The sequence below is a fragment of the Anneissia japonica genome, unplaced genomic scaffold (genome assembly GCF_011630105.1).
Source record: "Anneissia japonica isolate Jap-2015-1 unplaced genomic scaffold, ASM1163010v1 scaffold263_len647688_cov178, whole genome shotgun sequence".
NCBI classification, from domain to species: Eukaryota; Metazoa; Echinodermata; class Crinoidea; order Comatulida; family Comatulidae; genus Anneissia; species Anneissia japonica.
In genome coordinates this window covers 587616-604247 of record NW_022734777.1, presented here as the reverse complement: position 1 = coordinate 604247, position 16632 = coordinate 587616, and the positions used below count along the sequence as shown (strand labels likewise).

The 16632-nt window shown below is 34.8% G+C and overlaps 2 protein-coding genes across 3 annotated transcripts in view; one reads left to right on the top strand and one right to left on the bottom strand.

The window, feature by feature from the left end:
- The window catches only part of LOC117116450 (peptide methionine sulfoxide reductase MsrB-like), a 12017-nt gene extending 8750 nt beyond the window's left edge, over positions 1 to 3267 (bottom strand). The window contains exons 1-2 of one of the 2 annotated variants that reach the window (XM_033260494.1): positions 2990 to 3267; positions 191 to 296 (exon numbers count right to left, since the gene is read on the bottom strand). In XM_033260494.1, the coding sequence (XP_033116385.1) occupies positions 191 to 296; positions 2990 to 3125 (242 nt within the window). In that variant the 5' untranslated portion in view covers positions 3126 to 3267. Of the gene's footprint in view, positions 1 to 190; positions 297 to 2877 lie in introns of both variants that reach the window. The other variant, XM_033260493.1, reaches the window with a different exon arrangement.
- A 2014-nt stretch (positions 3268 to 5281) lies between these two features.
- Positions 5282 to 16632, top strand: part of LOC117116449 (DDB1- and CUL4-associated factor 1-like) — a 20614-nt gene continuing 9263 nt past the window's right edge. Inside the window, exons 1-18 of the mRNA XM_033260491.1 lie at positions 5282 to 5341; positions 5620 to 5730; positions 6315 to 6452; positions 7234 to 7626; positions 7914 to 8015; positions 8535 to 8734; positions 8996 to 9134; positions 9670 to 9882; positions 10245 to 10411; positions 10907 to 11026; positions 11354 to 11456; positions 12257 to 12379; positions 12636 to 12789; positions 13149 to 13226; positions 13817 to 13960; positions 14666 to 14760; positions 15382 to 15567; positions 16247 to 16437. Coding sequence (XP_033116382.1) covers positions 5333 to 5341; positions 5620 to 5730; positions 6315 to 6452; positions 7234 to 7626; positions 7914 to 8015; positions 8535 to 8734; positions 8996 to 9134; positions 9670 to 9882; positions 10245 to 10411; positions 10907 to 11026; positions 11354 to 11456; positions 12257 to 12379; positions 12636 to 12789; positions 13149 to 13226; positions 13817 to 13960; positions 14666 to 14760; positions 15382 to 15567; positions 16247 to 16437 — 2666 coding nt within the window. The 5' untranslated portion in view covers positions 5282 to 5332. The remainder of the gene's footprint in view (positions 5342 to 5619; positions 5731 to 6314; positions 6453 to 7233; positions 7627 to 7913; positions 8016 to 8534; positions 8735 to 8995; positions 9135 to 9669; positions 9883 to 10244; positions 10412 to 10906; positions 11027 to 11353; positions 11457 to 12256; positions 12380 to 12635; positions 12790 to 13148; positions 13227 to 13816; positions 13961 to 14665; positions 14761 to 15381; positions 15568 to 16246; positions 16438 to 16632) is intronic.

The window sequence follows — 16632 nt, the reverse complement described above, 5'->3', positions numbered from 1 at the left end:
CGGCAGGTATACTGTAATAAAAATTAATTAAATACATTTTTTTCGAAATTTCTGTATCTTACATGGTGGAGGGTGCAGCAACAGGTAAAAAGTACACAAAACAAAAAGTATAAAATAATTCTTATAAAAAATATAAAAATTCAATAACAGGTTGTTTAATTCATCTTCACAAAATGTTTTTAGCTTTTACCTTTCTGTCCCTTGTTCTTGCGTGACATGATATTGCTGGGGTGTTAAACGTTCTTTCAGCTCCTCTTTACTGATCGACATTTTCCTATTTAGTTTGCTTGAATTATCTGTAAACACAAAAAAAAAAACATATGATACCTGAAAAATAAAACAAAGGCCTTTAATTTGCTATGCAGTTGATGATGTACACCATGGGTGAGTATGAGAATGGGTTGGAGGGCCAAAGTAAATCCCTTCATTAAATGATAAGGGCTGCAATCAAAATCCACATTTTCAGAAAACATATGCAGGTTAGTAAAAATGCTACCTTTTCAAAGTCTTAGTTTGGAAATGAGGCCGAGCTTTCACTGTTATCAAAACTGAAAGGTACCATAACTTTGTTTACTATATCATGCAAACACCAGTGTCAGACATGTGTTTACATGCAATTACATTGTTTTTATGGTTCTGCTTTTAAATTACAGTACTTCCGCTTTGCAGGGGCCTCAAGTCTGCCGCAATCTGCGGGAGTCTCCCAGAAATTAGTACGGTCTCCGGCACTCCTGCGAGCAAGCAAAAATCTCACGAAAATGCACTCATCTCCAGCAAATTTAGTATAAAGGAAGCTTATAACTTTTTTCACTACTACCACACAACTAAGAAACCAAGCATTTTATCAGAAAACTGATTTGGAAAGTAGTACAGACTAAAACCGAAAGGTCCACTGATTAATCTCAGATAAGATAGTATAATACATACTCCAAGTATCAAAATGCACGTCATCGTGTCGGGATTCAATATTTCAACATTAATTATGTCATCATGTGATGACATAATTAATGTCAAATATTGAATCATGTGATGACATAATTAATGTTGAAATATTGAATCCTGACATGATGGCGTGTATTTCGATACTTGGAGTATGTATTATACTATATCTGAGTACAGTCTAACATTGCCATTTTCGGATTTTTATAAAATACATTTCAGTAACCTAGTCTGGTAGTAGTAATACAAATTGTAGAACCAAATTTTGTCTTTATTTAGTCCAAACTGTGGGTTGCTTAAATTATGGGTACAGGATATTATAACAGTTGTGAATTTTTAAACAAACAGGTAATTTTTTCTTAGTTTCACATTAATTTATCATCAATAATCTGACAAATATAAATTGTTAGGACAATGTAACCAAACATCCTGGAAAATTCATTTGTTCTCTGGACATTAGACCTTTATGAGTCTGACCTTTGATAAATTTTCGTAGTATTTTTGCCTACTTCTGTACATCCGTAATTAGGCAAAAATTTCTGTAGCGTACTTGAGAAGTCTGCTTATTTAAATACAGGTGTTGGCCTAACAATTATTATACTCTTCAAAGATTACATAATACCCGTGGTCATACTTATAAGATTCTTAAACAACACTACATTTCGAGACTCCTTTTTCAACACTAGAGTCATTGATAAATGGGAAGCAGGTCAACTCGGCCACAAGTCAACTCGGCCACAAGTCAACTCAGCCACAAATCGAGTCGGCCACAAAAAGTTTGGCTGCAGTCAACTCGGCCACAAGTCAACTCGGCCACAAGTCAACTCGGCCACAAGTTAACTCGGCCACAAGTCAACTCGGCCACAAGTCAACTCGGCCACAAGTTATTTATAATTAAAATGAAATCAGACTTCAGTCCTTCATATTTGTTCAACCATTGGGGGCTATGTTTGAAACCCGTCAGTGACAAGGATGCATCCAATGACGTGAATCACCAGTGACATGTCGGACTTTTTCAAATATTATACTTTAATAATACTAATTAGTCATAATAACGATAATAAAGGTAATAACAACAACAATATTATAGTAATATTTATTTTAACAATACTAATAGTAATAATATGGTAATAATAACGATATTTAAATATCTATTTTAATAATACTAATTAGTGATAATAACATTGAAGGTGATACATTGATCGAATTCCTAGTCCATATCAAGCGCCCAGAGCATCTTACATTAGATGGATATGTGCGCTATATAAAACTACACTATTAGGCCACGAGAATGAAAGCTGTAGGCTTGTGTCCGAGAAATTTCCTACTGCTAGATTTCCTATTGGTCAGAAAGATCGATTTGACCCGTAAATGACCTCAGCAGTGATCGGCGATCATGGTGCGATGTGGCCAGGCCTGCCTTCGCTCGGTGTTCGCGACGAGTGATCAGTGATTAATAGATCGTTTTTCTGTCTCTTTACGACTTCTTTTTCGTTTTTTAAAACGAAGTATATATTTTTTTTAAATAATGAACTTTTCAAAATAATCTAGGCATGCGGGCGGTGGACGCAAACCTACAACTTTCATTCCCGTGGCCTAAAGGCAGATTTGAGGAAACCCTGCTTCTAGATGTGTATAAGAGACAGATTCAAAGCAAACTACGACCGAAACATTCAAAACTTGAGAGGAGGCAATTTTTGCGCGTACTAACTCCCTGCCTCCTTACAATCACTAAAGGTAAGAATCACTAAGGTAAGAATTATATAATATATTACTATAAATAATCTAGGCGTATTAAATAGAGATATTTTAATAAAAGATATGAACTATTCTTGCTTCGTTTGATGTACTGAAATGAAAGAAGTATGTTCATTGCATTTTCTGGAGGATTTAAATTAAATTACGCAAATAAAGTATATTATCACTTAATGAGCTTACGAAAGAATCGACGATGACTGTATTTTTTGTAAGATAAATCTCCAACACTGTCTTCGGTTATGTCAAAGTTACCAGTTCTGTTCGAAGAGAAAAAAGAAAACTTGCAACCCACCACTGATGTCTGTTGCCTGTTGAGTCCCACTGCAACACCCTTTCTGGATGCACAAAACGAAGAGGATAACTGGAAGTGCTTTGATAATAGAATGTTCCGGTAGCAAGTAAGCATGATGACGCAGGAAACTAATCATGCCAGTCTACCAGGTGAATAGGTGAGGCTTTATTTATTGCAGCCAGTTCAAGTTAATGTTATTATAACAACAGCGCCCTATAAATGGTGGAACTGAAACGCTTTCATAACCAATCATTATTGCCAGAAAGCAAATATTGTATTATGCACTGCTTTTTTTTTTAAATAAAGCTTACGACAATTCAAGTTTGTTCATTAACGATTAAAGAATTAATTTTCCAAAATTGTAAAGACTCACTTTATAAAAATACCATTTTAAGCGTAAATTTAAATATAAATATAGAATAAACTGGAAGTAGCATGGCAACTTTGAAGTTGGTCTTTTCATTCTGTTTTTACGAAACACAACAACACATGTGCCTGTTTTGTTTGGAAGTTCGAGAAGAAAAATAGCTAAAGTAATAGCAACACGCGTTTATATATTTTTCTTTTGTTCTGAAAAGGACCTATTATTTAGCCCATTTTATTAACGGGTAAACGTTTAAAATTTATTATTCCCTTTTTGTTGAATCCTGTACACTAAATCTTGAAGTCTAGCCTAGGGCCTAGCTAGCTTGTTATCTAGGCCTGGCAGCCATCTGTTTCGTCATTTGCAACTCTACTACTGTGACCGTGGGATCGTGGATACGAGACCCACCTTAGCTGCCCTAGGCCTAGGTTAGCCTGGAGAAGCTAAATGATGATGGCGAGTCAGTCGTTGGAATGAATCCGAATAGAATTTCAATAGTGATAATAGTACAGGCATTTTCTTTACATGTATTTTTTATTTTTTTCATCTAGGGCCTAGCCTAGCTAGCCTAGGCTTTAATTAGGTAGTCTTACTTTTAGGTAGTCCTAGGCCTAGCCTAGATTAAGAGAGGCAAATTTTTAGTCAAAGTAGGCCTACTTACTCTTTGCCTCCTATTTTCCAAGGTAAGCACTAGTCCTATAACTTAAGGCCACGAGAATGAAAGTTGTAGGTTTGCGTCCGAAAAATTTTGAAAACACATGAGGCATTTTTTCATTTTTCATTATTCATTATTTTTTTTATAAATGCTGTCCACAAGCCACGGCATTGGTAATTTTACATTTATTCCCAAGAAACAAGGCTTACAGTCATAAATGTACACTAGCCTCTATAAAACAGATCCTTTTCTACATTTAAGACCTCTTTAAACATACGAGATTTCTTATTGGTCAGAAAGATCGATTTGACCCGTAAATGACCTCAGCAGTGATCGGTGATCATGGTGCGATGTGGCCAGGCCTGGCTTAGTTCGGTGTTCGCGACGAGTGATCAGTGATGAATAGATCGTTTTTCTGTCTCTTTACGATTTAGAAAGTAATAATGAACTTTTCAAAATAATGAAAATTTTCGTGCGGTAGCTTTTTAGGCATGCGGGCGGTGGACGCAAACATACAATTTTCATTCCCGTGGCCTAAAGGCAGATTTGACGAAACCCTGCTTCTCAGACTCCTGGCGTTAGCCTTGTTTGCCGTGGCCTCTTTAGCCTGTGTAGCCTAGCTAGACAGTAGGTGGGTCAAATGGCATGGGTTAGTAAGGCAGCAGGGGCGCTGCAACGTACAGCCATAATTAATACACAGTTTGACTCGTGCACGTTAAGGAACCCTGTACATCTTTAAAGACTGGTAGGCCTACCCTGGTGTACTAATACTGGTCCATACAGCCCCTGTTGTGGACAGACAATGAGTAGCTGGTACCAAAAAATTTGTTTTATTTCCTTTATTTTACGAAGTATCTCAAAACATGGCGAACTCACATCAGTAAAAATTCCTCTCTTGATTGTTTTCGTGGTTGGGGGATACATATGGTATGAATCATGTCTAGTGCTTCTTATATTTGCTTTCAATGTGTCTAATTGGTAAAAATGAGAAAGTAGGAGCTGTTTCCCATCGACCAAATTGGATTTGCCATATCAGAGTCCCATCTTTCCCCCTTTTTTCAAAATATTAATATGAGAAACTACTTTTTTTTTTAACTTGGCCTAAATTTAATGCTTGTAATGATATCTCATTTTCAATGTTATTACTTGTTTTAGTTTCAGTGACCAAGTATGGAGGATGAGGAGGAAGGAAGGAAGAAGGTGAAAGCTGAATTCACATCATTGATGGGTGAATGGCAGCAGCAACTAGGTTCAGCAACATCACCGAGATAGGGACTGCAGCTTAGGACATCTCCTCAGAATTATCTTTGAAAATGACCAGTTCATGGATAAGGTTTGAAGAAAATATTTATTATTATTTATTCGTTTATATAAGAAAACGGAAAATATTTTGTGCTCTGCACCCATCTATAGGCCGTTGATAACTAATTGTTATTATTTCTTATACTTGTTACCATTATTAATGATGTTTACTGTTTCTTTTTAGTGATTTTTATATTAGTGATTCATTTATTTATTTATTTTTTATTATTCATTTTAGTCGTAGGGGATCATCTTTTGAAATTCTTTTGGTAATTTGATTAATTGAGTAATTAAATGTTCTTTTGACAGCTTGTAAAGACTTATATCCAATCTCAAGACAAGGATTTAAATATTGTAACCTGTCGCCTTCTTCTAGACGTAATGCCTGGATTAGAGACATCAATCATTTTTCATGAAACTGTAAGTGTAATCTAAACTGTGCTTTGCTCTAGGTTCAAGATTCAACAACTTTTATTCATCATAAAATACACAGAAATTGACCTTTTCTATGTATCCTTACATAATGTTTTTTATTTTTATTTATTTATAAATTTATATAGAGCACACACTAAGAAGTTACTAAAGGAATTTTTTTCCATAGTAAAATAATCTATAAACAGTCATTATTTAGGTATTATTTGATGTTAATAATTTGATGTACAGTACCGTCCATAAAAAATGCAAATTTTTAGACGCAACAGACGCATCCAGTTTTCGTCCTGTTTGCGTCCATGACGCGTCCGTTCAAGGCCTACACCGTCTAAGCATTGTTATTTAGACGCACTCGCGTCTACCCGAAATTGTTTATCAATGTCGATCACGTCAAATTAACAATCCCTATTCAAGCCCTGTAGTACACAATGGATGCGTACGTATGTGTCGTTGTTGTAACAGGGAAACCTATAATTCCGATGTACTGTACATATTCTTGACAAAGATAATTTATTGTTTGATGTGTGTGTGTGTTTGTGTTGTTTTATTTACTCTGATGTGCTGTGTTATAGGATAACTTGGTTTCTACTTTCCTGCAATGGGCTCGTACTGCAGATGAACCGTTGCGGTCATATGCCACTGGCTTCCTGGCAGCAGCAATGGAGGACACTGAAATGGCTGGTAATTTCAAAGATGAGAATGCTCAGATGGTAATAAAAATAACAATTTAATAATAATTATTTATAATAATAATAATAATAGATATATTTATATAGCACAAAATTTACGTAATCTTCCCAGCCTAAAGAGTACTAAGGTGTTACGTCACGATACCGTGTGATACTACTATATTGGTTTCACGACCTGAAATGCCTTCAACCGGATCCATTTTCTCCAGTGACAAACCATCGATCCCAATTTTTAACATAATTATTAAGATGTTTTATCTTAATTATTTTTTGTAAATTTTAATTGATGATTATATATGTGTTTGATAACTAATACAATGGAGCTTTTGCGTTTTTAGTACATTTTGATGGTAAATTATTAGGTTTTATAATGCCTATTCCAGAAAGCCTATTCTAAACCATTAGGATGATGAAGTCATTCAGGCTTGATGTCTGCTTTTCAAACGTCTGGTTTACAACAAACGGTGTCACCTGGTGTTGTGATGACACAAGCGTTGTACTCTATGATCCAAAGTGGTTTGGCATAGCGGGAACGGTTTGGTTTCTCAACCTTAAAGTCAGGGTTTCAATCCCTCCGCTGTGCGTTTTGCTTGTGTACTTAAGCTAGGCACTTCATCTGCATTGAATTGCTTCTCTCCACCCTGAAGTATAAATGGTTACCTGGTTGAGTTGCCTACTCCTGCATTGATCACAGCAGCAACACTTGGACAGAAGTGCTTCATATCTTCAAAGAATGTCGCTATATAAGAAACCGAATAAATAAATAGAAATAAATCTTACAACAGATAATTGACTTTTACAGGTTCAATTGATGCTGGGACGTTTACAAACACTCGCAAAAGAAAATGAATCGGCTCCAAATATACGAGCATTCAGACATGTGAACGTGTTGAAAGAGAGCGTGAATGGACCAATGGTAAAACGTCCGGAAATCCAATCAGTGGATTACACAGAAAAAAAAGATTCTTTAAGAAATGACTCTGAAACGGACACTAGTATAGTCAAAGTACGATCCAGAAGGTTAAGCATCGAGGAGGTGTCTGAGATTTTTGGTGTCGATAAAGAATGTAGCAACAGCAGCTGGGCTGAAGCTTCGACGTACGTTATTGGTTCGCATTGTATATGGCCGCTGAACAACGTGATGCAGCAGAGGTTTATTCTACAGTATCTGACACCATTGGGGGAGTACCAAGAGGTAAGGGGTCACATGTATTTCTCCACACAATTCGCATGTGTTGTTGTCTTCCCTCCCTTCATTGGCCAGATTGATTTTATAGTGATAATTAAGAATTTCAATTTTGTTTGGGGAAATATCTTTATTAGGATTAATAAATCATTTACAGAAATTATTGAAAAAAATGTATAACCGATAACAATTTCATTACTAACAATTTGATCAGAATTTAACTTTATGACTGAAAAATAATATATGTATATGCAGTCCTGCAATGTATTATTCATAAGTGTATTTTTTATATTAAGTTGCTTGGTGTTGCTATTGAGAATGATGTCATGGGAATAATATTTCATTATTTGAATCTTGAGAAGACTAAGGATGTCCGCCTGACTCTAGAAGGCCTGAAGGTAAGATTTCTTATGAACAGATTTTTAGCCCAAGTATAAATACCACTTGTCCCTTTAATTTCAATAATAATGTTGATGGTTATACATAATTTGTTGGCTGGTATTCAACAGTTTAAGCCTTGTCACATTTTATGTGACAATAAAATGTGATATGCCCATATTTGGGTGTAATATGACATCATCATGCTCATATATGGACACATCAAACAAATTTATTTGTCACATAAAATTTTATAGTGTGGACACAACTTTAATGACATTTTTTAAATTTGTCACATACAATTTTATAGTATGGACACAACTTTAATGACATTTTTTAAATTTGTCACATACAATTTTATAGTATGGACACAACTTTAATGACATTTTTTGAATTTGTCACATAAAATTTAATAGTGTGGAGACAACTTTAATGACATTTTTTGAGAGTCTCTCTAGATTTTACCACACACAGCAGTAAAATAATATATTCATGAAATCAAAAAGATATTGTCATCTAAAATTGTTTATGCATTTCAGTACTTAGCATCTCTTCTATGCCATAAGAAGTTTGCATCCGAGTTTATTGAGTCTGGAGGAGTCCAGTGCCTACTGAACGTGCCACGGCCCTCGGTGGCAGCCACTGGTGTCGCAATGTGCATTTACTACTTGGCGTACAACTCGGACGCTATGGAACGGATATGCCTACTACCGAGCCCGGTGTTATCGGATCTGACCAGGTAAGACTATTTCGCTATGCATACAAGTATTCAAAATCCATGGATTTTACTATACATATATATATTCCATTATGTAAAAATCATAAATATAGATAGGCATGGCAACTTTCGTCACTTGTTTTTGTGAGATGGCTCAATGTAATTTGGCATTTCTATTTCGTTATGCGTAAAAACTGTGGAGTGCTCTATCTTCTTATCATAAGATCTTTGTTGTGTACATGATTAGCAGTTATTCTCCTTTTTTAATATTTTTTTGTTCAGTTATGGATTGTGGTTGTTGGAATGCTCCCATGAGTCTGGTCGTTGCCATGCAACAATGTTCTTTATGCTCAGCTTCCATTTTCGTGCCGTGCTTGATCTGTTCGATGACAAGGACGGTCTACGCAAGCTTTTCAATACCGTAAGTCAGCAGCAATCAGTGAACATTCAAAACTATACATTCATTTCTGGCATACATAGATAAAATGACAGACAGACAAATGAACAACCCGACTGCCAAACATGTGTAGAGACAGAAATGTAGAGAGTTACAGAACGTTGATGAATAGGTACATTGTGTGTTGTAAATTAATCTGGATATACAGGTTGGCAGATAGATAAATGGATGGATAGATATCGAAACCAATGTAAACAGAAAAGCAACAAATGAATGAATTAATTATACATTCTTTCTTTTAAAATGTTAAGTGAGAATTAGGATGTTACCTTATTATGTTACAATCAGGTAAATTGTTTACAACTGATTAATTAAATTAATACAATAAACATATATTGTAGTGGTTGAGTCTGGGAATTGTGAAGAGGAAAATAAAGTTTCTTACCTATTTATGTTCAATTAATAATAAATTAGTAAATTTGTTAACGAGGCATCATTAATATTCATTAAAAATCATTTATATTCATTACTATTCATTAATATTAATGTTTTTTTCCAGATGAGTACACTAGATATTCTGAACCTAGATGACCAAGGAATGTTGCTTAACGATGACCAGTTGTTCGGTAATTACCAGACAGTTAAGCACACATGTTCAGCGATTAAGCGTTACTTTGAGGCTCACCTGGCACTACGTGTGGACTCAATAAAACGTGCATCTACACGCCTCAATCAGGACATGGCTCAACTCGACGCCATTCCTCCCTACAAGGTAAACATCTATTTATCGAACTTGCCCAATGTTGATAAATAACATTAAAGACGTTGATGGTTAAGTAATACTGATGAATACATTTCTTTCTTCCCACAACATTAACATCCCCTCACCCCCATCTCCACTTTTTATTTCTGTTGTACTAAAATTAAACTTAATATTGGAGCAGTAATTATTACATATGATGAAGGGTCTAGACTACCTCATTCCCAATCGTGTTTGGAGGTAAAGTACAAAATTTTATGGCAAATCTTGATGGCCGGAAAAGGCTTTTTTCCCTAGAGGAGCCCAGGACAGCTTGTCCCCCTTTAAATTAACTACCAAACTAATCTATCTAATGATTATTGTGTTTCTCCTAGCCACTGACCTTGTCCCCAGAAGCAACAATGGAGAATTTAAGTATAATGCTTGAAAATGCGTCTCGTCGTAAGTGGAGTCCAATTTGTGAGCTTCAGCGACTACAAGGGATACAGCTGGTTCTGCAGGTGGTTGCCTTATGCAGCGATTGGAAGAAATACAGTGCCAGGTAATAGAAGCAATAACAGACGAAAAGGGAAGTTGGATCTTTAAGCCTTAATAGTATGTGTAAAAGTTACACAGGTATAATATCAAAATAATGGTACGGGTACTTTGGTTGGCAATTTACCCTATACATTTTGCTCTGGTAAAATGAAGAATATGCCTCATAAATAAATCACAAAAGTTGGACATTTGAAACAGGTAAAAAAACCAGACAGGTCTTCTTAAAAATTTAAATCTCTGCTGATAAACAATGTATATTTTTTACCAAATACACAGATTCCAGGCAATTGGTTGGTTTAAAGCCAGACAATAGTTCCGGCCATGCCCTCTAATGCCTACGAGGTGATCTGAAGGCTGTATTGTATTTTGGCCGTCGATTTTGTCTCGGGCATAGTACATTCTCCCGATCACCTCAAGCTATATCATCAGCTATGCCAGTAAATATTTGTATAATACATTTCTAATTCGCACATGTAATTGATCTTCTTCTGCCATATAGAGGAGAAGTCGTGAAAGCTGCCATGGATATTCTTGCTGTGGCATCGCTGACTTCTACTGGACAGCAAGAATTGTGTAAGCAGGTAGAATTACCAGAGAACACATCTACAGTAGGCCTAAAGTATGTACCTCTAAACTCTTCATGTCTTTATGTTACAATATAGCAATACTGTAGCATCACTAATTTATATATACCCACCTGTCAAACAGGTTTCTTTGTTATTCTTTTTATATTATTGATGTTTAACTTTTTTTTGTATTTTTACTCTGACCCTTGTTATTTTTTGATGTTACGTGATTGTTTCTTTAATGTTTTTATACATCCGCTTTTATAAGTATTTTTATATATTTAATGAACTATAAATGCAACCTCATATTGAAGAGTTAGATAGGGATATGCTAAGGTTTTTTTCAGTTTTTTTTGCATTATTTTGCTATATTTGTGTAGCATCATCATTGGAATAGCAGATGGCGAGATCATCAGCGACACAGAGGCCCAGAAGGCTGCTCTCCAGGTCATTATCAACTGTGTATGTGGACCAGAAAAGAGGGTAAGTAGAATACAGTTAAAATGTTTGCTTGATTTTTTTTTTCATTTTTGTAATTGTAATTTTTTAATAGTATACCGTAAAACCTGCAATTGAAACCCAGTGGGCTTAATCTCGAGATGAAGCCCATCTCAAATTAAAGCCCCCCCCCCTCTTTAGTTTGCAAAATTAGCCTTGAAAAGAAGACCATCTCGTAAGGAAGCCCATGGGCTTCTTGTCAAGATAGTATAGGCTTCTTTTTGAGATAGTACAAGTATATACCCTGAATTTCAAAAACCAAAATAAAATAAAAACAAGCTTGGTTTATGCAGTAGTTTAGGTGATTTAATGTCAGTAAAATACACTCCATGATACAGGTTGATGTTACACTGACCGTATTTATCATTTTATAGTACAAATTTACAAAATTTACAGTATTCATTTTGAAAAGAAACCCCCTCTTTACTTTACAAAAGTGGCCTCGAAAAGAAGCCCATCTTGAAAAGAAGCTAATCTAAAGTTCGTGAAAAAAAAGCCCAGGGCTTAATGTAATAATGATAATTATAAAAAAAAATATTAATGATGATAACTTCCAAGCCATTATTGATAATGAATTTTGTGGTTTTATTGCATCGAGCTCCTCCCATTGTGAAATATCTATACCCCACTGTCTTTGAAAACTCAACTTTTAAGCTATTATCTTGTATACAAAAAAAGCTCAAGTGCATATTATTGTTATAGAAGAGTTTTAAAGGGTTTCAACACCATAATATAGTTAATTATTTTGTTTTTTTCGTACATGGTAATTTATTTTTTGATTTCAGCTTGGGAGTTCTTTTGGAAAATTCGTCGGCGGCACCCGGAAAGTTAAGGAAAGCACTGGAAGCAGTAACAATAATTACATGGCCAAATTATGGGACTGTGTCCGGACAAATAATGGAATCAAGGTAATTCAAACAGAAATGCTGTTGTGAATTTTGCCATAATATTTTATTTTAGCTCTAGATAAGACCTCAGTTGTACATTTGTTTGTACCTATTATATATTTGAAGAATATAAATTAATATATTTGTGCTGTGGTTTTTCTCTCAATCACCAATGTTAAACTTGTTTGAAAATCGTGGTATCATTCATTGATATTTTTGTACTCACATCTACCATGGAATGTTACAATCTTTGTCTTTATGATAACCTTTATTTCAGACACTTCTCTCACTGTTAATGGTTAAGGGACCAATCACAGACGCTGACAGCATACGTGCACTCGCGTGCAGGGCACTATGTGGACTCGCACGTAGTGACACTGTTCGCCAGATTATTAGTAAACTTCCACTTTTCTCTGCAGGCCAGTTGCAATGTAAGTTTTGTCTTTTGAAAAAATTTGGATTGTTTAAAATCTATATTTAAGCAGTTATTGTTAACTTTAGTTTGTGAAATAGCACAATTATTATTTCTTTACCAATTTAAAATATATGCATGAATAATACCATGTCTATTCAATGTAAGATCTTTTATACCACTTCTTTGATTTTTAATTTTCTAACACTAGTCAGGTTCATGGGTGCCAAATTCTTTATTGGCATCTGTCCACTGCCCTTCTTTTCATTCATCCTTGTAGTAAATGACTGGATTTGTGTCTCATTTGTAGACCGTAATTTGTACAGTGGTAATTGATTTTTGCAAGTGTTTAAAATTTTCGTTGAAATTCAATTACAGCGCTAATGAGAGAGCCAGTGTTGCATGAGAAGCGAGCGGAGCACCTCCAGTTCTGCAAGTTTGCATCTGAGCTTATTGGTAAGAGCAAAATCATCAAGAAGTATTATTATTTTTATTATTATTATTATTTTTGTATTAACGTATTGCAAAATAAAAATCTTATTTCTGTCATAATATGAATGTTGATGAGTAAGATATGAATATTCATGTTTTACTTTTTTATTATTATTATTATTTTTGTATTAACGTATTGCAAAATAAAAATCTTATTTCTGTCATAATATGAATGTTGATGAGTAAGATATGAATATTCATGTTTTACTTTATATAGTTATTATTCAATCAACCAGTTGTTCATTACAATTTTTCCTTGACATTAATATTTGTATCTATTGAACATCATATGCATGTGTATATATATATGTATATATATATATATGTATATATGTATATATATATATATGGATGCAGCCACCTACTTGTTTGATTTTAGATATATATATGTATATTTTTTTTGTATATATATATATATGTGTATATATGTGTATATATATATATATATATATATATATATATAATATTTATGTTCATGTTATTACTGACTGTATTAAACTTTCTTAAGGTGTAATAATAATAATTAAAGTAGATATAATTCTGAATTCTCTCAGAGCGTGTGACTGGCAAGTCCCTGTCGGTAGGTTCTGATGTTACACTAGCCAGGCTCCATAAGGCAAACATTGTTCAGCAGACAAGAATCAGATACGACCAGCAAGAGCTACTCCAACTTATCCATTCCCACCTTCAGGCACAAGGTAAAAAATTCAGCAGTGTTTTAAAAATTATTGTATAAACAATTGATTTATTACTAGAAAACCTCCTCCTAAACCAATATTTTAATGTGATTTTTAACTTATTTGACCTTTGACTGCCCCCAATTGAACTTATACCAATATGTACAATTCCACTAAATTTGATGATTCCTTCAATAGTTTTACATAGTCCTGCTAACATACAGACAGTAAAATAGACAAACAGCGGTAAATACGCAAACAGATCAAAGTGCCTTTACATATTTTAATTTTTAGCGAGTTTGATTGTCGAGCAGTTAAGGCAGGGGCACTGAAACCTACAGCCATAATATCGGCGCTGGTTCAAACGGCATGCTTGCCTATGGTTCTGGTGGTGGAACAAGTCTTCTCGGATAAGGACTATAAACCGTAGGTCCAGTGTACTACACGGCTCATGTGCACTATAAAGAACCCAGTACATACTTTTCAAGACAAGTAGGGAGATGCTCCGGTGTATTGGTTCATACAGTCCCTATGTGGACAAATGAGAGATAGCTGATACCAGTTTACCAGGTAGCTCAGACACTAAGAGGCCCCTGGGGAGAAGAAAGATAATGTGCGAGATAGTCCACACCTCGATTGCATTGAGACTTTAGTATGAAGCGCATTACATTAATTCACATTAATTTTAAATTTCTAATTTTATTTTATTTCTATCATTCCATGTAGGATTAACACAGACTGCTGCAGTGTTAAGCCAGGAGGCTAGCCTACCAGTACAGCACACAACCTCAAGGACAATAAGCCCACCTCCAGCATTCCCAGTAAGTTTAGCCTAGCCTTGGCTAGTCAGACATACGTAGTTCTGTATCGAAGACATTTCAACATAACCCCTGCGACACCCCTTCATTACTGAGAAATACTATCGATGCAGTCAATATTGATGTGTGCCGCTAGAACTTAACTATATAACATTGACGTTACTTATTTTAGCTTTCTAAACGTCTATTGATAATTTAATGGAATAGCTATGCCTAGTTTTTATAATATGTTTTATTAAATAAATTTTAATTTTATAATTGGAAATTATTATAGTAGGTTATTATACATAAGTTGAAAAATGTATGATAAACTGTCCCTGGCTCTGGAGGCGCTCAGCTGTACTAACCTATTAGTAGGCCGTTACTTAGTACCGTGACGTAACAACGCCTGATAAAAGTGTGCGTCCGGCAGTTGGAGGTATCATAAATATCCTGGAAGCATTTTGTGGGGAAAAAATTAAAAAATAAAATTAGGCTATGTGTACAGATAAGATTTTGTTCAGGTGGGATTTTATTGTGACAACTTGTATGGTGGGAGGCACAAGCATTTTTCGTCCAAGCCTGCTTACTTTCTACTTCATTCCATTTTATTCTAATATAATTTGTGTTGGTGAATTTCCACAGCCTCATAGAGTAGTAATCCCGAAGAGTCCAGCAAATCATATCTCACCAATCAAAGCACATGCATCGCGGTCAATACAGTCGCCAAAACCAAGTCAATCAGGAACTAATGGTCAGCCGTCCAAGCAAACTCCAGTTAGCTGTCAACCAAAGAAAATTGTTTTCTCTTCTACATCCAACACTCCAAAGGTAGATTTTTTTTTTTTTAATAATCAGAGAGGAATATGTGGCTTAGGCATATAGGTTTGGCTTTCCTTACCAAATATTTTTTCGCATATTAGTTCTTAGCAGAAGAATGTTATCTGGTTAGGTACGGTTTGTCACAGTGGTTGCAGTTCTGATTCTAAATCTTGATGCCGGAGGTTCAGTCCCTCGCTGTGCATTTCGCTTCTTCTGGCGAAAGGCACTTCACTTATGTTTATATGCACAAGTGGGTACCTGGTAGGTTCAAACAAAAAATGCGCTGATTACAGCTGCAACATTATGGAATTTTCTCCGGGGAACTGAGTATGTGTTCCATATGTGCTTGATTCAATGACCTGGGGTAATATTGTGAAGTGTTTAGATGCCTGGTTGGCAAGAAATGCTATTTAAGTCTAACTTATTATTATTATTATTAGTGGTAGTAGTTAAGCTTTCGTTTTTTTTGTTTTTTGTTTTTTTTATATTAAATTTACTAAATAGTTTTTTAACATAGATTTTCGACATAATTAATGTCGAAATATTGAATCCCAACACGATGGCGTGTATTTCAATACTTGGAGTATGTATTATACTTTCTTTTCTTGTCTAGTATTACACAAAAAGTCTTTCAGAAACTCAATCCATTTTTGTTTAAAAAAATGCTAAAATTAATTTTTCTTTCCAGACTTCAAAGAGACGCATATGCTGTGAAAAGAGTCAAAATTCCAGTATGATAATAAACCATACACCGAGACAGAGGAAACGACACATTAGCTCAGGTCCAACATTAGATTCTATTGTTTCTAATTACCTACAAGAACAGCACGCCAACTGTCGAAACCCAGTGGTTGTTTGTCCAGCCTTTTCCCTCCTTGAGTGAGCTACTTTTGAATTTTTTTCAACAAGTTTTATAACAATTTATTACCATTTATATTATTTTATATTACAATTGTCATTCACTATAAACCATGTGTACAAAATACATAATTTCAGAAATGGGATGTTTGGTAACTGTGTATTCTTACCAGTTCTAAAATTATTTTAAATTGGTAAACTTCCCCTTTATTAACA